This window comes from Pseudophryne corroboree, chromosome 2 (genome assembly GCF_028390025.1).
Source record: "Pseudophryne corroboree isolate aPseCor3 chromosome 2, aPseCor3.hap2, whole genome shotgun sequence".
In the NCBI taxonomy this organism is placed as follows: domain Eukaryota; kingdom Metazoa; phylum Chordata; class Amphibia; order Anura; family Myobatrachidae; genus Pseudophryne; species Pseudophryne corroboree.
In genome coordinates this window covers 272168544-272188535 of record NC_086445.1, presented here as the reverse complement: position 1 = coordinate 272188535, position 19992 = coordinate 272168544, and the positions used below count along the sequence as shown (strand labels likewise).

At 44.8% G+C, this 19992-nt stretch overlaps 1 protein-coding gene across 1 annotated transcript in view; it reads right to left on the bottom strand.

Moving 5' to 3' along the window:
- The window catches only part of CPB2 (carboxypeptidase B2), a 65227-nt gene extending 58971 nt beyond the window's left edge, over window positions 1-6256 (bottom strand). Inside the window, exon 1 of the mRNA XM_063952815.1 lies at window positions 6136-6256. Within this exon, the coding sequence (XP_063808885.1) occupies window positions 6136-6203 (68 nt within the window). The 5' untranslated portion in view covers window positions 6204-6256. The remainder of the gene's footprint in view (window positions 1-6135) is intronic.
- Window positions 6257-19992: the final 13736 nt, after the last annotated feature.

Genomic DNA, 19992 nt, shown 5'->3' with positions numbered 1-19992 from the left:
ACCAAACCATGACCTTTTCATATAGAGCAGATAGAATGCCGACAGATACAGAACTTATACGCCACATAGCCAGTAGAGGAAAATCTTTCCGATATAGGTATACCCTAGGAAGTAGGATTACGAGAGTTGGAGAGGTATCACCAGGATACTGTGCACATATCGTACAAGCTGATACGTGTACTAGACAGATGGGAGAATTAGGGTTAGGAGATTTCACATGGAAGATGTGTAATATGGTTATGTCCTACTCCGTCCCATATGTTCTCCCCGATGATGCATATTTCATATGCGGGAGGAAGGCGTATAAGTGGCTTGCCCCAAACTCTGAAGGATTGTGTTATATTGGAAAAGTATTGCCTGAAGTAATGACTGTATCACATGCCAAAATGAAAGATATACACCGTGTTGCCCAAGCTCCTTATACTCACACCCATTACGAGCACGTAGTTAAACGGCACCTGATAGAAAGAACAGAGCATCCGGCCTCTGACATGATCCATGAATCCACCGGGATTCAGGTTCTAATCGCGTTAGATTTCACTCGCACCGCCAGAGGAGTGTTGAATTATAAATACATATCTGCGCTCGCAAATTTGTTAGACAATATCACAGAAATGTATGATGACACGTTTAGGTATACTGGAAGAGAACTTCAAGCTTATAAAACAGAACTAGTTCAGCATAGAATGATTCTTAATTATCTCACGGCAGTAACAGGCGGATATTGTGTCACACTGGCAACGCAGTACGGCGTGAAATGTTGCACATATATTACAAATAGTACCGAGGACCCGGTCGAGGTCATAGACCAAAAGATGGACGATATTCTCCAATTGAAGTGGGAATTTCGCAGGAGACACAATCTCACCCTTGCTGCTGTGGGTAATGAGCTGACTAGTTGGGTGTCATGGTTGAACCCGCGAAATTGGTTCTCCGGTTTAGGAGAATGGGCTCAAGGAATCATAATGGATGTAGGGAAGTTTCTCCTATTTATCTTAGGTGTTATCATAACGATTGGCTTGATATTTAGATGCGGTCAGGCTTTAACGAAGTGCAAACGAAGTACCAGGGTGATGAGTTTAAGGAGTGAGGAAACTGTAATTCCCATGGATTTGATTTATGACCCGACGGTAGAAACAATGATGTAATGAAAATGCGATTTTACGGTCCGTTTCTTTCACCTGTTTTTCCGTTTTCCTCCAAGGTAAAAAGACCCACTTGGACGAGGAATTTGATGAGCCGATATACAGACAACGGATGGATTAAAGAAGAAGTTTTGACAACCTGATACACAGATTTTTGATGAACTTTGCCATAGATCCCCAGTTTCCCTAGAAATTTTAAAATTACGCTAGCCCAACACTTTTGTAAATCTATGGACATTGACAAAGCTTTTGCTCGCACCTTATGGGCAAAAGCACAAAGAAGACTGCATTCAACAGACACCGAACAAGACTTCAACCGACAAATGTTCATTTACCTGACATAGAATACCACTGCATTTACCGTAATTATGTCTTTTCTTCATCTCTACAACCTTCAGGTAAAGCACACACATAGTATAGGGAATACAGGCACAGATATCAGCAATCACATATTCCCCCATTCATGTATCATCAACTAAAATGTGCTCCCCATTTTGTTCCGAAAAGAGCTCGGTAAAGTTTGACAGCCCATCCACAGACCCGTACCACGGGATAAGAAGGAATTCAAATGTATACTTCGCAATGCCTCGAAGCTTGATTTAAAACACGTACGGCACGATGATACATGACCCCCAAACACGGATTCATACACACATGCTTCTGCTATCTCACTAGGTCATACCCTTTTCTTACCTTCTCCTCTCCTCCCCTACCCAACCATGTAAATGTATTAACCCCTGACATATATTTTTCTCGTTTTGAAATGTTTTAGGAAGTGGCAGTTATTGTTGACTGCCAAAGGGTGGACTGTCAAAGTCAGAAAAATATCACGATGCACACTGCCATATTTGCACCTCATACAGGTCTGCGCTGCGCATGCGTGCGCTCTCCCGTGCGTGCGCATACTCGCTGTTGCGGGCACCCGCGGGCGCGCGGTATGTGCATTTACGGTAGAGTTCATGTGTTCGTAGCGTGCAACTCAATCGTTACATATTTTCACTATATAATGTATTTTGTAGATCATGGTCCCTTTGATAGATTCTGAAAGTTTGGTTAATGTAGAATGTTCATGAACAGAGAAATCCCCCTTTGTTTGATACGAAGGGTCAGACAGGAGTAATACAGTGGTGTTTAGTATCCATCGGAAGAGTATTTAATTAGCAATATTCCGGTGTTGGTTTGAAGCGGATTAATCGCTCGTGCGAATAATTATGGACATAAGAAGTTTATGTCCATTTACTGTATTTGCACTTACTTATCCATGCGGCGGGAAACCCAGTTTCCCTCCCACCTGAGCTGTTGGAAATAGTCACAGCCCACCTGTATGAATCAACCTATGACCTTTTGTTATAATGCGAGGAGGAATTCCTGTGTCCAATGAACAATGAGATTGTAGGGACCATTGAATTGTATTGTGTGTGGGGCATAAATAGACAAGCCGATCACATCCAGCTCTCACTCTTCAACGGTTATCATTGCTGAAAATCGGGAGCTGGATGTCCAGAGGCGCATGCGATCGTTTCCTTTGTGCGTAAGTTTTCTCCGCAATCATATTGTCTTTCTTTGTTGTTATGGGCCATATCTCTCTCTCTCTCTCTCTCTCTCTTCTCCTCTTTCTCTCGTAATCCCTTAAACGTAATAGTATTGTATTGTATTTCATGTGTAGTTATCTGGTTAGGTAGTCTATGTTATATTGTAGTGTATGACTTGTATTGTATTAATTCTTTTGCAAGTATAACATTCATAATATATATATTAGGCGTTGGACCCTAAGCACGGTATCTGTGTATTTCTTATAGTGTTAAGTATTCTCAGAGCGTCGGTGACGCTCAAACAGCTTTTAAGTTAACAAGGTTACACTGTGTTGCATCTACACCCTATCTCTACACTAAGGTTTTACAGCATATTACATTGTTTATGGTTCAGATATAAAGGTTTAACATTGTGAGCGTCAGCGCCGCTGGTGATCTCCTCGTGGTCCCGAGCGTCCGCTACGCTATAGCGAATCATTACGTTAGACGGCAGCCAATAGCGTGCCTGCCTGTGATCTCTTAGCCGTGAGCGAACGTGACGCTTGAGCGTCTCGACCACGGCTAAGCGATCGTTACGCAACGAGCGTACCCTTACGGTACTCCATACGTAAATAGCGTACAGTGTTCTTAGACCTCACAAAGGGTTTTATATAAGATAAATATTTAGCTTTATCAAGGGGATTGGGCAGTATTGCCAATGCTCATTATAACCTCTGGTGGATGGGGTGGCAAGTGGTCTGGCTGTACTGTAAGCTCATGTTTCCGAGGGTGGGGGCAGGGCTTTAATTACCGCAGGCTCACATTGCATTGCGGAACTACGGGTGTTACCAGTGGTACTGTGCCCATAGTGCATGTGCGCTGTGTGCCAGGTACCGCTGCCACACACCTAGTTACAGCCCTGCTGAGGAGGAATTATGAGGAGGGTGGGGGCAGGGACACTGAGCTGGAATTACGGGGAGGGTGCCAGCAGGGACACTGAGGAGGAATTACGGTTAGGGTGCTGGTAGGGACACAGAGGGAATGAGGGTGTGAGCAGGGATACTGAGAGGGAATTACAGGAGTGTATGGGCAGGGTCACTGAGAGGGAATTACAGGAGTGTATGGGCAGGGTCACTGAGGCGGCAGCTACAGGGATGGTGCGGGCAGGGACACTAAGGGGGAATTACAAGGAGGGTTTGGACAGGGGCACTGAGGGGATATATGCACACATACATACAGTTAAAAACCCCTCTCTAGCTGTGATTGCAATACATACAATAAGGTGTGCTGGGACTTGTAGTCTCAACACAGCTGGACAGGCAGTCACTGGTCTAGATACCTCTCCATAAAGAGCTCTTTGTAAGCTGTGATCCAGGCTGCCAGGATAGACCATGCAGTGCAGCTACGGTACCGCAGAAAATGTACAGGTATGCTCATACTGCACTGCTGACTTGTGCTGATTGTAGTGGCTGGTGTTTAGTGACAGACCGCGTGGGACCAATGAGAAGGGGAGCGGATGAGGAAGAGGAAGTGCCTCGCCCCTCCCCATACCAGGAAGTGCCCCGCTCCCTGGCTATATTCACCATCATTGTGACTGTAGTCACAGAGAGTGTCAGAGTGTAATACGCTTCTGAGAGTCCGGCAGTGGATGAACACTGCTAAGGGATGTACTCAGTGAGAACTGCTATGTCATTCTACCCCCTGGCGCGGTTGGCACTGCCAGGCGGCGCCCCCCTCTTGGCCGGCGCCCCTGGCAAGTGCCATCCTGGCCAATAGGAAGATACACCCCTGAATCTCGTCAGAAAACCATGACCGTGGCAAACTCGGACCCTATTGTATTTTCCCCCAGAGTGTTTGTTCCTCCACTTCCTGTCAGTGTAAACAATCTGAAGCAACGCATCACAGCAGAGGTTGTGAGTGATGACGAGGATATGCTCCGGGGTGTTTGAAACAAATTGGATTATTGTATTGATATCTATCGAGTTACAAAAGACTCACGCATAGAACATCTGTAACTAGGCAGAAACTTACAGTCATATACTACATACCCATGTACGTATTTTGACTACAGTATATAAATAATACTTTAGTTTATTTAAAACGTTGAAAGTGTCTATTTCTTTTCTTGTAACCCTGAAAATTCAGAAATGGGCAGGTCAATGGCAAAATGGGTAGTGTTGGGACCTTGGGCCTAATACCAACTCCCGATATAAAGTTCTATCATCTTTTATCCTTGCTTGCCTGGGTCTACCACCATGGCCTCTATATATAAATTAAGCAGAAAGTCTGCCCTCACTGCAGCCAATCTTCATGCTGGGGTGCTTCCTCAGTATAGTAAATCCAGTGCTTACTTAAATATTGTAGACAAGAGGACACTTGTAATTTAATCTACTCACCACCAGTGTAATTATACATGCCAAAATTTCGGTCCCATGCTAGACCTTTGTCAAGGTGTACAGTTCCTAACACACCAATCAAGTGGAACAGTGATATGATACAAGAATAACATGTAGTCAACATGTGCTCAGGCTGATCAGGTGCTACCAATCAACACAGGCTGCACATGCGAAACCGGGCTGGAAGGCACGCCAGACAATTCCACATCATGCGACCACCGTGGTCACATCAATCACAACCTCATCCCAAAACGAAGCTAGAGGCGCATCACTCATTGGGGTCTATTCATGGAGCAGCGAAAAGAGTGGAAAAGTGAGCCAGTGGAGAAGTTGCCTGTGGCAACCAATCAGCTGCTACTTATAATTTTAAGGAATGTACTTGATAAAATGTTACAGCAATGCTGATTGGTTGCCACAGGCAACTTCTCCACTGGCTCCCTTCTCCACTGTTTTCACTGCTTCATGAATAGACCCCATTATACGAGCATCATAACATCATCACGCTGCAGCAAGTCATACGTGCCATAATGAATCGCAGTGTCTGGGAACAGCGCAGTATCGCTCACTATATATAAGCACAACTTTATTTAAATGTACAAAAATACAAAGATGGGCAAGTATAATAGAAAATCGCTAAACCACCATAATACTTATAATTTAAAGCGCCATTCACTGTGGCATGTAGTTAATATATTAGAATCACAGGCTAGACCGCCCACACAGGTACGTTACACAATAATAAACATGCAATTACAATATACAAAAGTATAAAAACAATATATACCAGCTGAGACACATATATACAAAAAAATATAAATTCAGCACATGCAAAAAAGATTATAATTGTAGCCACACAAATAAATAAATATATATATATATATATATACATACATACATACATACAATGTGTGTGTGTGTGTGTGTGTGTGTGTGTGTGTGTGTGTGTGTGTGTGTGTGTGTGTGTGTGTGTGTGTCTCTAACTTGGTCATCATGTGTGCTAGTAGCAGGAAAATGTAAATAATAGGCTTCATGCTACATAATATGTTGGCACTATCTGATGAATAATTATATAATACATGTTACCTGAAAGCAGACACGTAACTCTCCTCCAAGAAAAGGCCCAATATGATTACTAATAAGTACGTCTTCATTTCTAGCAGGATATGTGTACGTTTTCGGTTTGGAAACCGAATGCAGGAAGATTCACCATCACCCAACAGATTCATGACAGTGTTTACACTTTAGTTAAATTTTAAAAAGCAATGTCCACATTGCTGCACCAATAATTTGTTTTGGAAACCTCTTTCACTACATTCCAGTTTGATCATGAAACATACAAAAAACATTTATACATATTACATTATGAATTAGAATATGGCTACAGCAAATACTATTGTAGGTGAAGAATTTACAGAGAAGTGCCATGAATAAAATATTTATATTTTCTACTTCAGCATGAAAGAAGGCAGTCTACCTCTAACATTTATACAGGTGGACATGTTATTTGACAAATATGCACATTTCTGTATTGCACTTGCACACCATAAATGGATGTATAGTAGCCCCCAGGTGAGCTACTCCACTGTAGCGTGTTGGTCGGCCCACAAACCCCCTCGTAGCTGCAATTCACCCCTCACATTGATGGCACGTGGTGCTCTGCAGTTTCCACATCGTTATTCCCAATGGTGCCATTTGTCCAGTCACTATACACCTTCACCACAGCAGCACGCAGAGCCATAACTGGATTTTTTGGCACCGTGCCAGAAAGAGCATTGCCCCCCCCCATTTTTCCAATAGGGACACAAGACGCATGCCTTGCGGGGTAGGGTCATACGCTGCAAGTGAAAGTAATTAGATAATTGATCATTGAAAAGTGCTGCCAACATCGGCCCTTACCCTGCAGCGCACTCCGCACACGCCTTGTTACGGCCCTGGCAGCACGCAAACACGTCACAAACCGCGCTGTTTCAGAAATACTGCCACCCTTGGCCCAAAAGCCGATAATCATCCCTTTTTGCAACTCAGATAAATTACCCTTTTGCCCATGACAGCAATGAGTAATTTTATACCCACCAAGCCAGCACACGACACATGTCGTGCTTCATGGGCTAAACACTGCCGACATCAAATGTAGGAGGTGGTCATAATAACCATTTGTTTATATTTACATATGTATGTATATCTGTATGTTGGAATATTTTTGTGCCACATTTTGGAGCACATTTACTGACTACGGCTCAGCACACTGTTCTGAACATCAATACTTTATTTTTATTTTTTTAAAGAATTTTTTATTCTAGTAAGTTAACTTGGCATGTTATTTTAGTAAAGGGTTTTTGGCAATCCATGGCAGTACAGCAGTATTCAGAGGATGACATGGACAGCCCTCCTTTACCCACCATTGCAATTGTTCACATCCTTCACGTTGCAAGCAGGAGATCAACAACATTCACATGCTAGGATCTCTCCTGTTCTTACTAAACTGACTGATGGGCTTAGTAGGGTGCTGCCATACTGTAGCAACTTCCAGAAAATGCAAGATTTTTCTGGAAGTTGCATCTTCTGGGTAGTGTGCACAGGGCTGGATTAAGGTAGGGGGCTCCAACACACCGTTGTGTGAAGCAGAGTAGTCCCCCTCCGGCGTTGGCCACCAAGGAGTCTTTTGGGATCGTGCAGTGAAATCCTGCGAGACACTGACGCTGAGACAGCCGGGTGTGCTGCTGCGGAGCGCCGTCAGGTAGAGAGTGTGTGTGTGTTTAACGGTACACATGGCGGTGCTCAGGGTTTACCATCGCTTTTACTAGTTGGGGCCCCCACAACTTCATTGCCCCTGGGCCCCCATCAGCCTTAATCCGGCCATGAGTGTACACAAGGGGAGTTGGGCTGCTAATATTAAAGAGATTGTACTACTGTGGAGCAATCTTTGGCAGAGTCAATCTGAGCTCCTGACAAAGTTCCACAGGAAAATTTGCCGGTGTAGGTAGTAGTAAATGTAAATAAATCTGTTTTTAGTAATGTTTTAGGCTACTTGTCATGGCAAGCAGTGCTATAGGAGTCTTACAAGTAGGTGTTAAATATTAATTTGCTTGTATAGCAGAGCTCAAACCACAAACAGGTGCAATATAATGGTTGTGGCAAAATATGAGTGTGAAATGTGTAATCCCCCCCTAAAAAAACAGAAACCAATCTGAGAAATACGGCTTGTGTCTTTCTCATCGATGGACTCCAGAACTTCCCAATCAGGCCCTCTAGTGGGGATGGGCAGTACTGCAGACACTTTTCAAAGTGGTGGTCATCTGATTTCTGATGTCACTCACTGGGGCTGATTCTGAGTCATACGCAGCAGCGTCCATGTGTGTGTCTTTTGCCACAATCTTTATGCTAATACAGCGACAATCTCTTCCCTTGTGTACAGCGGTGCATTTAAATGTGCAGGGACTAAGACGCACATTATCAGCAAATACCTCTTGGTGGGTCTTTTACATGCAATCATTGGTAGCACCATCCAAACTTGCACCAGCCCCATGTTACAATATGTGCAGATTCTCAGATACAGTATGGCCTTTAATGTATACTATTGTGCCTCTAGGACCGCAAACACTTCTGCAACATGCCAGTGACACTCCCATAATATGCACATAAGATGGACCATATATGTGTATCTAAATAGCCACCTTCCAATCACCAACCAAGAACACTCATTACTTTTGCAATTCCTTTTCAGTGCCTCAATTGATGCTGCAACTCTGTACACACACACCCACACACACACAGACACACACACACACACACACACACACACACACACACACACACACACACACACACCCAATCGTTTTATGCATGCGATTTGCAATTTATTCGCAATTTAGACATATGTGCAGTTGAAAAACATTGCCAAACATTGTGAGAACATGCAAACTCACATATTTCTAGCATTCCTGCAACTTGTATGGCCGAAAATCACATCCAGATGTTTTCCCATGGAAAACATACAACTCTGCCATATTTTTAGAGCCAGATCTGGGCTCCACTAGCAGGGGATTGCCACAGTCAGGGGACACACTTGACGGGGTCCCATGTCCAAAGCATTAATCACTTTAACTAGTCAGCCCAGGCCTGGGGTTCCTGTTGAAGTGGAGACCTCCTCAATAAAGGGTACCCAATACCTGGGCTGAAGCCCAGGGCTATCCCTGGCACCTCTGGGCTGTGGGTTCTGAGTTGATAGCATTCAGTTTGTTTAAATAATATTTTTTTTACAGGAGGACTACAGCTTCCAGCAAGTCTCCCCACATACCGGTACTTGGAGATCAACCTGACCTGTACAGTTACTACTTCCCGAATGACCGGTAACCAGGACCATCTCCCATTGAAATCAATGGGGGAGCATTAATTGACTGAGAAAGGCGAAGCCCTGGCTCTCTCAGAGAATAAGCACTTCCCCCACTAACTTTAATGGTGTGAACTGCTAGGTTATTAGTGGTCATAATAACGGTACCCACCACTGAAGTTACCGGGTAATGGTACAGTTCACTACCATGTCCGCTGGGTCCATGTTTTTATTTTTTTATTTTAAGAAGACCCCAAAAACTCAATCTGAATACTATCAACCCGGCACCCACAGCCTAGGTGTGCCGGTGATAGACCTGGTCTTCAACCTAGGCCTTGGGTGCCATAAAGGGGGGGAGGCTATATGGGGGGGGGGGGGGGGGGGCACTTCCCCAGGAATAACCTGCCAGGGCGGACTAGTAGTGGGGAGTTAATGCTTCGGCCAAAGGACCTGCTAGTGGAGCCTGGTGATGGTTCTAAAAATATGGGGGGCCCTACTTGTTTTAATCCCTGTATTTTTAGAATCAGGACCAATCTAAGAGCCCGGTGCTGATTCTTGTACCCTATTACATTAGCCCAGATACTTTAATTATTGAGCCCTCTAATGACAGGATAGTGAGCTTAACTTTTATAATGTAAATTAAAGGATGGATAAAATTGACTCACAGATAGTGGCACAAAATAAAAAATGTGTTCAGGTGCAGGGGCAGAACTCTGGGAGGCAGTGGAGTCGGCTGCCGCCGGGCTCCTGACCTCAAGGGGGCACATCTCCTCCATTGTCTCCAGCTGACTGACCTTGGCGATCGTTCGCTGCGAGGAGCTTTCATGTCAGTAACACGGAAGCTGCCTCCTCGTATATACAGAGAGCTGGCTGTGGCTGCAGCTAGGGGGAGCTCCAGAGCGCAGCTCCTGCCAGGCCCTTCCAGTTGAGCTGATCGAGTGAAGCTCTCTGTTCATCCGTTGGGCTGATAGCAGCAGGTAGGCACTGGCAGCACTTGCCTCAAGCTGCACTGTGTGGGGGTGTGTGTAGTTAGGGGGGAGGGGTGCTAGAGGGTCTTTAATAAATGTTGGCAGCACTGTGTTTTATGTGTGCATGTTTAAGTGAGGTGTGTGTGTGTGTGTGTGTGTGTGTGTGAGAGAGAGGCATATGTGTGTTTAAGTGAAAGAGGCATTTGTGTGTGTGTGTGTGTGTGTGTGTGTGTGTGTGTGTGTGTGTGTGTGTAAAAGTGAGAGGCGTGTGTATGTTTAAGTGAAAGAGGCACGTGTGTGTTTAAGTGAAGGAGGCGTGTGTGTGTGTGAGTTTAAGTAAAGGAGGCATGTGTGTGTGTGAGTTTAAGTGAAGGAGGCATGTGTAAGTGAGAGGCTTGTGTGTGTGAGGAGTGTGTGTTTAAGCGAAGGAGGCATGTGTGTTTAAGCAAAGGAGGCATGTGTGTGTTTAAGTAAAGGAGGCATGTGTGTAAGTGAAAGTGGCATTTGTGTGTGTGTGTGTGTGTTTAAGTGAAAAAGGCGCTTGTGTGTTTTTAAGTAAAATAGGTATTTGTGTGTGTTTAAGTGAAAGAGGCATGTGTGTGTGTGTGTGTGTGTGTGTGTTTAAGTGAAAAAGGCACTTGTGTGTTTTTAAGTAAAATAGGTAATTGTGTGTTTAAGTGAGAGGCATTTGTGTGTGTGTGTGTGTGTGTGTGTGTGTGTGTGTGTGTGTGTGTGTTTGTGTGTGTTTTTATGTGAAAGAGGCGTTTGTTTTTAAGCGAAAAAGGCGTTTGTGTTTTTTATATATATATATATATTTATCGGCACACCACTGCGCCAAAGCATCTACATTGTGACACGCTGGTGGGTGAGGGAGTGCTGTAGGTGTGCTATAAAGGTATGCTGGTGTTCATTTTAATGTGATGACTGACTTGGAGTGCCATCCACTTTGCTTGTGTATCTATATTACTATTGGGAAAGGCACCTGAGCACGCTGCTACTGTTCACCCTGAGTGCCGGATAGCTACATATGAAGAGGGTGTGTGTGTGGGGGTGTGTGTGTGTATGTAGGGGGGGCACCAACATTTATCATGCCTCCGGGCAACTGGGGCAAACTTACGCCACTGTTAAGGTGTACAAATTAAGCAAAAATACCCTAATTTCTATGAATTGTGAAATATTAACACAATATTACAGATGATGAGATGGGGGTTAATATTTTTATAAGGAGAATCCTGAACAAGTTAGGGCAGTGCTGTCTAACTTTAATTGCTTGCATTGATATGCTCATGAACACCCATAACACACCCATGAGGTGGCCTTTTTTGTGTTTTAAGGCCACCCTCAAGGCGTCAGCCAGGAATGCAAGTGGTTTTGCCTCACCGTTCCTAATGACAGCGCTCCTGTATGCAACAATGTAGAGTACTCTGTATAATGCATGTGTCGTATGGGATTTTCAGGCCTTTTCATGCATGATTGGTAGCAAATAATCACTCAACTGCACAAACATCAGCAGATTCTGTCAAGCCGGGTAATGCATTGTGAGCAATGAGGAAGGTAGAGGGTTGGCTCCATATTAACTCTGAAAACAACCACATATGAGAAACAATGCTCCAGACTGTGGGCCTGATTCAAGTTTGTAAGCACAGCAAAAAAGCACACAACTGGACAAAACCATGTTGCATTGCAGGTGGGGCAGATGTAACATGAGAGAGTTAGGATGTGTACAAACGGTGAGATCCTTGCTATGCCCGATTTTTACTTGCGATTTCCCTTGAACTCCCCAGAGCCCAACACCACCGATTTTGACTAACTTTTCTTGAGATATGGACTATGGGGTATATGCAATTAGCGGCGAATCGCGGCAAATTATCGTCCGTTTTTCAATTCGACACAATTCGACAGTCTAATTTCGGCAAGTGGGTGCCGAAATTGACCATATGCAATAAAAAACGGATTCGACAGTCCCGCTGCCGAAAAACGGCGGATTTGACGGATTTGTTCCGTTTTTTAAAAACGGGTAAAAACGGGAAAAAACACGGGAAAAAATGGCGTGGGGTCCCCCCTCCAAAGCATAACCAGCCTTGGGCTCTTCGAGCTGGTCCTGGTTCCAAAAATCCGGGGGAAAAATGGACAGGGGATCCCCCGTATTTTGAAAACCAGCACCGGGCTCTGCGCCTGGTGCAAAAAATACGGGGGACAAAAAGAGTAGGGGTCCCCCGTATTTTTTACACCAGCATCGGACTCCACTAGCTGGGTAGATAATGCCACAGCCGGGGGTCACTTTTATACAGCGCCCTGCGGCCGTGGCATTAAATACGCAACTAGTCACCCCTGGCCGGGGTACCCTGGGGGAGTGGGGACCCCATCAATCAAGGGGTCCCCCCTCCAGCCACCCAAGGGCCAGGGGTGAAGCCCGAGGCTGTCCCCCCCATCCAAGGGCTGCGGATGGGAGGCTGATAGCCTTGAGAAAATGTAAAGAATATTATTTTTTCCTGTAGTACTACAAGTCCCAGCAAGCCTCCCCCGCAAGCTGGTACTTGGAGAACCACAAGTACCAGCATGCGGGAGAAAAACGGGCCCGCTGGTACCTGTAGTACTACTGGAAAAAAAATACCCAAATAAAAACAGGAGACACACACCTTGAAAGTAAAACTTTATTGCACACCTGCCGACACACACATACTTACCTATGTTGACCCGCCGACTGCCACGTCTCCTGATCCGACGATCCGGGGTACCTGTGAATCAAATTATACTCACCTCAATCCAGTGTCCAGATATAAATCCTCGTACTTGGCAAAAAAAGAAAACGAACAGCCGATCCTGCGGACTGAAAGGGGTCCCATGTTTACACATGAGACCCCTTTCCCCGAATGCCGGGACACCACATGACTCCTGTCACCGAGGTCCCTTCAGCCAATCAGGAAGCGCTACTTCATTGCACTCACCTGATTGGCTGTATGCGCGTGTGACCTCAGACAGCGCATCGCAAAGCCTCTCCATTACTTTCAATGGTGGGAACTTTGCGGGTAGCGGTGGGGTTACCCGTGGTCAGCCGCTGACCGCGGGTGACCTCACCGCTGACGCAAAGTTCCCACCATTGAGTATAATGGAGAGGCTTTGCGAGGCGCTGTCTGACAGCTCAGACGTGCAGCCAATCAGCAGAGTGCCAGGACGTTGCGCTCGCTGATTGTCAGAAGGGACCTCGGTGACAGCAGTCACGTGGTGTCCCGGCATTCGGGGTAAGGGGTCTCATGTGTAAACATGGGACCCCTTTCAGTACGTTTGGTGCGGGTGTTCGGTTTGTTGTTTTGCCAAGTACGTGGATTATAATCTGGACCCTGGATCAGGTGAGTATAATTATCTTTTATTTTCAGGTACCTGTGGATTCTACTTGGAGAAGAGGACCGACTGCTTCGTGTCAACATAGGTAAGTATGTGTGTCGGCAGGTGTGCAATAAAGTTTTACTCTCAAGGTGTGTGTCTCCTGTTTTTATTTGGGTATTTTTTTTACTGTAGTACTACAGGTACCAGCGGGCCCGTTTTTCTCCCGCATGCTGGTACTTGTGGTTCTCCAAGTACCAGCTTGCGGGGGAGGCTTGCTGGGACTTGTAGTACTACAGGAAAAAACAATATTCTTTACATTTTTTCAAGGCTATCAGCCTCCCATCCGCAGCCCTTGGATGGGGGGGACAGCCTCGGGCTTCACCCCTGGCCCTTGGGTGGCTGGGGGGGGGGGAACCCCTTGATTGAAGGGATCCCCACTCCCCCAGGGTACCCCGGCCAGGGGTGACTAGTTGGATATTTAATGCCACGGCCGCAGGGCACTGTATAAAAGTGACCCCCGGCTGTGGCATTATCTGTCCAGCTAGTGGAGCCCGATGCTGGTGTAAAAAATACAGGGGACCCCTACTCTTTTTGTCCCCCGTATTTTTTGCACCAGCACCAGGCGCAGAGCCTGGTGCTGGTTTTAAAAATACGGGGGATCCCCTGTCCATTTTTACCCCAGATTTTTAGAACCAGGACCAGCTCGAAGAGCCGAAGCTGGTTATGCTTTGGAGGGGGGACCCCACGCCATTTTTTTATGGGATTTTACCATTCCATCTAAAAAAAACAACAACTTTTTTTTAAATATATAAATAATACTTGTGCCTCCCAAAAACACAAACCAAGTACCTAATCCCTTCTAATATAAATAGATATGCTATTACCAATAAAAAAAACACCAAAAAAAACATGTTTACAATTTTTTTTATTAGATTCACCCACCAAAGTGTGGCGGATTAAAAATGACGAATTTACTGTCTAAAAGCACTGTTGTCGAATTTCCAAACTTCAACTGAATATACTTTTGTCGAATGGCCGCATTTGTACCATTGCAGAAAAGTCGAATTTGACAAATGTCGAATTTCAAAAAGTCGAAATTTGAAAGTCCGTTTTTTTGACGGAAAGTACTGAATTGCAGTCGATTTTTTTTTTTTTGGCTAAAAAGTCCAGTTTTTCGACAATTTCGGGAATTCGACCGCAATTGCATATACCCCTATGTGTGCTTACGATTTTGGCTTATGTGAGATGTCATTGACATGTGAGATGAACTAGATAGTATACCGATCTAGCAAGGATTGACTTGCCTGCACAGTCTATCTTTTCTTGCAATGCCGACCTGGCGGGACCGCGCATCGGGATCGAATCGGGATCGCAAGGTGACTTTCACCTTGCGATCTGCACTAACTTTTCTTGCGACGTTGACTATATAGTCAAATCGAAAGAAAATATCTCACCGTGTGTACACACCCTTAGATTTTGGTGGGGTATGTTTAAAATGAAATCTAAATTGCAGTGCAAAAATAAAGCTGTCCCGATGCGCGATCCCGCCAGGTCGGCATCATAAGAAAAGATAGACTGTGCAGGCAAGTCAATCCTTGCTAGATCGGTGTACTATCTAGTTCATCTCACATGTCAATGACATCTCATATAAGCCAAAATCTCACATAAGACAAAATCGTAAGCACACATAGTCCATATCTCAAGAAAAGTTAGTCAAAATCTGTGCTATCTGGGCTCTGGGGAGTTCAAGGGAAATCGCAAGTAAAAATCGGGCATAGCAAGGATCTTACCGTGTGTACACACCCTAACATTTATGGGATACATGCAAAAGCAGCCAGTATTTACCCTGCACAGGAACAATATAACCCACCCAAATCTAAATCTCTCTGCACGTTACATCTGCCCCACCTGCAGTGCAACATGGTTGTCCCAGTAGTGTGCTTTTTTGCTTTGCTTACAAACCTGAATCAGTCTATATCACTGGTTATCACAGCTTTGTAAACGTGAATAGCACTGGCAAATTCTCCATAATGTATTCCTTATTCTCAAAATGATTTAATCTGACACATATTTCAGGGACATAACTAGATTTTTGTGACCCCATAGCAAAATTGTTTTAGTCAGGTGTATTCAACATGCGGTCACTGAACTACACATCCCAGCAGGCTCTGCAAATTTTGCTATTAGAGCATGCTAAAACTGTGGCAGGACATGCTGGGCCATGTAGATCCTCAACAGCTGGAGGGTTACATGTTGCATACCCCTGGGTTAAGTAATATAATTTATATAATGTGGCCTAATAGTAGAAAAACACATTTACACAGAGTTGAGGTGGGTCCTATAGCAGCTGCATTCCCTGCTGTCTTTTTGGGATACCATATTATTATTATCCTTTATTTATATGGAGCCACAAGGGTTCCGCAGCGCCCAATTAGAGTACATAAACAAATAATCAAACAGGAAAACAGCAACTTACAGTTGACGACAATATAGGACAAGTACAGTGTAAATAAACATAGCTACATCAGCAGATAACACTGAAATAAGTATCAGGTGGCAGAGGACTGCTGGAGTTGGTGCAGTTGAAGATTATTAAAGTAAGAAAAGGATAAGCACATGAGGGAAGAGGGCCCTACTCGTGAGAGCTTACATTCTAAAGGGGAGGGGTAGACAGACAGGGGTGACACATACGGGGTACATAGAGAGCGTGGGACAGAGGGTTAGGATGAGATTTGGCTGGGTTTGGTGAAGAAGTGGGTCTTGAGAGCCCGTTTGAAGTTTTGTAGAGAGATGGAGAGTCTGAGGGTGAGAGGTAAGGAATTCCAGAGAAGTGGTGCAGCACGTGAAAAATCTTGGGAGGTAGGAGTGGGAGGAAGTAATCCGTAAGCAGGAAAGTCAGCGTGCATTAGCAGAGCGAAGAGGACGGGTGGGAGTGTAAAGGGAGACAAGGTCAGAGATGTAGATGGGAGAGGAGTGGGTGAGGGCTTTGTAAGTGAGTGTGAGAAGCTTGAAATGGATTCTGAAAGGGAAGGGGAGCCAGTGAAGGTCTTGTAAGAGAGGAGAGGTGGACGTAGTGCGTTTGGTGAGAAAAATGAGCCGGGCAGCAGCATTGAGGATAGATTGGAGTGGAGAGAGGAATTTGTCAGGAATGCCAGTTAGGAGGAGATTACAGTAGTCCAGTCTTGAGATGACCAGTGAGTGGATAAGAGTTTTAGTAGCATCCTGGGTCAGAAAGGGTATGATCCTGGAAATATTTTTTAGATGAAAACAGCAGGTTTGTGAGAGGTGCTGAATGTGTGGTTTGAAGGAGAGGGAGGAGTCAAGGATTACTCCAATACAGCGTACTTGGGGGCAAGAGGAGCTAGTAGTGCCATCAATAGATAATGAGATAGTAGGAGGTGAGGATATGCAGGAGGGAGGGAAGATGATCAGCTCGGTCTTAGACATGTTAAGTTTAAGAAAGGACTGGGACATCCAAACAGAGATAGCAGGAAGACAGTTGGAGATACGAGTGAGGAGAGCAGTGGAGAGGTCTGGAGAGGAAAGATAGATTTGAGTGTCATCAGCACAGAGATGATATTGGAAACCAAAAGAACTAATGAGCTTACCTTGTGAGGACGTATACAGAGAGAAAAGAGGACCAAGGACAGAACCTTGGGGTACACCTACAGTTAGTGGAAGTGAGGGGGAGGTAGAGTCATGAGAGGAAACAGAGAATGAACGGTCAGAGAGGTAGGAAGACAGCCAAGAGAGGGCAGTATCACGCAGACCACTGGAGTGAAGGATTTGCAGTAGGAAAGGGTGGTCCACAGTGTCAGAGTAGAGAGTAGTGTCCCTTAGATTTAGCAGAATGAAGGTCATTGCATACTTTTGTAAGGGCAGTTTCAGTGGAGTGGAGAGGACGGAAGCCAGACTGGAATGTGTGAGGAAAGAAAGGAAGTAAGGCGGTTGTAGACAATACGCTCAAGGAGTTTGGAGGCAAACGGGAGGAGAGAGATAGGTCGATAGTTGGAGAAAGTGTTTGGATCAAGGGCAGGTTTTTTAAGAATAGGAGAGATGAGTGCATGCTTGAAGGCAGAGGGGACAGTGCCTGATGAGAGGGAGAGATTGAGAAGGTGGGAAGGATGGGAATAGGCAGAAGGAGAGAGGTAGCGGAGGAGGCGGGAGGGGATAGGGTCAAGTGGGGAGGTGGTGAGGGGACAGGAACGAATGAGGGCCATGACTTAGATTCATGGGAGAAAGATGTCAGATTTGGTGAGAGGGATGGGGAGGGGTGGTAAGGGATGGGAGGAGGCTGGTTACTGATGGTCTGGTGTGATGTGATGTCCTGACGTATGGAGTCAATTTTGGATGTGAAGTGGCAAAGTTAAGAGCAGAGAGTGAGGAAGGGAGACAAGGTGGAGGTGGGCAGAGGAGTAAGTTGAGAGTGGCAGAGGCACCGGGGGTTGGAAGACTGGGAGGATATGAAGTTCTTGAAGTATGACTGTTTAGCAAGAGAAAGGGCAGCACTGAAGGATGAGAGCATAAGTTTGAAATGGAGGAAGTCTGCCTTAGAGCATGATTTCCTCCAGTGAAAGATGCCAGTACAGTGTCCCAGCACTGGAATATCATTGGTCACTATTTCCAAAACAGATAGTAATGCCTCCTAATTTTTGGCAAATTAATGCAGATTTATTACTGCTTAAATATTAATTTTTTATGCCCCAATTACAATAGTTTTGTAGCTTTTTATGCTTTACTATTGAGTATATGTAATATGTTGTAAGTCCAGCAAAACAATGCTAATTGAGTAATCTCAGCTGTAGATTTAAAGTGACAGTAATGTTAATGCCAACCTGATTTTACCTTTGAACTTATTGCCACTTCACCCGTAACCTATCCCATATATCCCTGATACCGCTTTCAGATCGCAATGCCGAGTCCCACCCGGGAATTGGAAACGAGTCCTTCCCAGGTGGGACCCGGCATTAGACCCTACACACCGCAATCCCGACCCAGCAATATGCCGAGCGGGTTGCCATCCGGGGACGGGTGTGGAGGTGGCGCTGCAAGATGACATCATCTCCATGCCGCCTCTCCCTATGCTGTGAACGGATACCGGGTCGCATCGACCTGGGTAACCCGTTCACACTGCGCCTGACCCGGTAATAACCCTTCTTATAACCCGTGTTGAATTACCGGGTCAGACGACCCGGGATTTCTGGCGTAACCTTTTCACAACACACAGTGACCCATGTCGACCTGGTAATATACCGGGTCAGTACCGGGTTATTTGTGCGGTGTGAAAGGGGTATGAGTGTTATTGAATAGGAAACCAGCAAGATGCAGTATTGCCCACCAATTATTTGTGAATTTACCAAGGATTCAAAAGCAAATTTAGGCTACTTCTTATATGAAATAAAATTAGTAAGTTCAGTTTCGCAGGAGCGACTAGAAATATTGAAAATGATATGCAATTAGTTTGAAACTTGAATATCATTGTTTCAATGTAATAAGCATGTAACGGTCATTGTAATAAGCACATCATTTTTAACCCATGTATTTATAGAATTTAAAAACAATGACAATAATTGGAAACAAATATTTTTTTACACTTGTGGTGCAGCTTGGTGTAGGGAAAATGTGAGTGCTTTCTGTCTGGGAAATGATTTCAGGCCCACGCTTGGAAAAGCTCGGCAAGGTCACATTAAGCAAACATTTGGCAGCAAAATTGATCTTTGCACTTAGCTTTCTAGTGGATTCTACTATGCAAGCTTTATATAAAGAACACAGTTGACCATCATTCTATTAGTAACTTTTAAAGCAGAATTTGGATACCTGATCTGCTGGTGGAAATCTAGGAACATGCCCTACAGTACAAAGCACAGTAGAAACCTCTTCTGAAGAGTATGTCATGCAGATCTTTTAATAACAAAGCTTAATTGCAATGCACCCACCAACATATAAGTTAACAGACCTGTAAGCTCGGGTGTTCATAATTACCTAAATGTCCACTATGCCATTTCACTCTTCTACATACAAAGAACTAAGGACCAAATAGGGTTAAGGTTACCTAAAGGTTAAAAAATAGTCCAGACCAGATGGGCCAAGTGGTTCTGATCGGCCTCAAATTCTATGTTTCTATTTATATTTGCCACAGGCTGACCCTTACATGGATGACTGACTGCTTCACTCAAACTATTTTATGTGGAGACAGAATTAGACCAGCAGGGGTCAATTTTTCCCAGAACCAACCTAAGTATCAGAATCTGATGAAACGATTAGAAAAGCATGGATCCTCATGTAAAGGTTTCTTTTGTGTCCATACGTTCACAG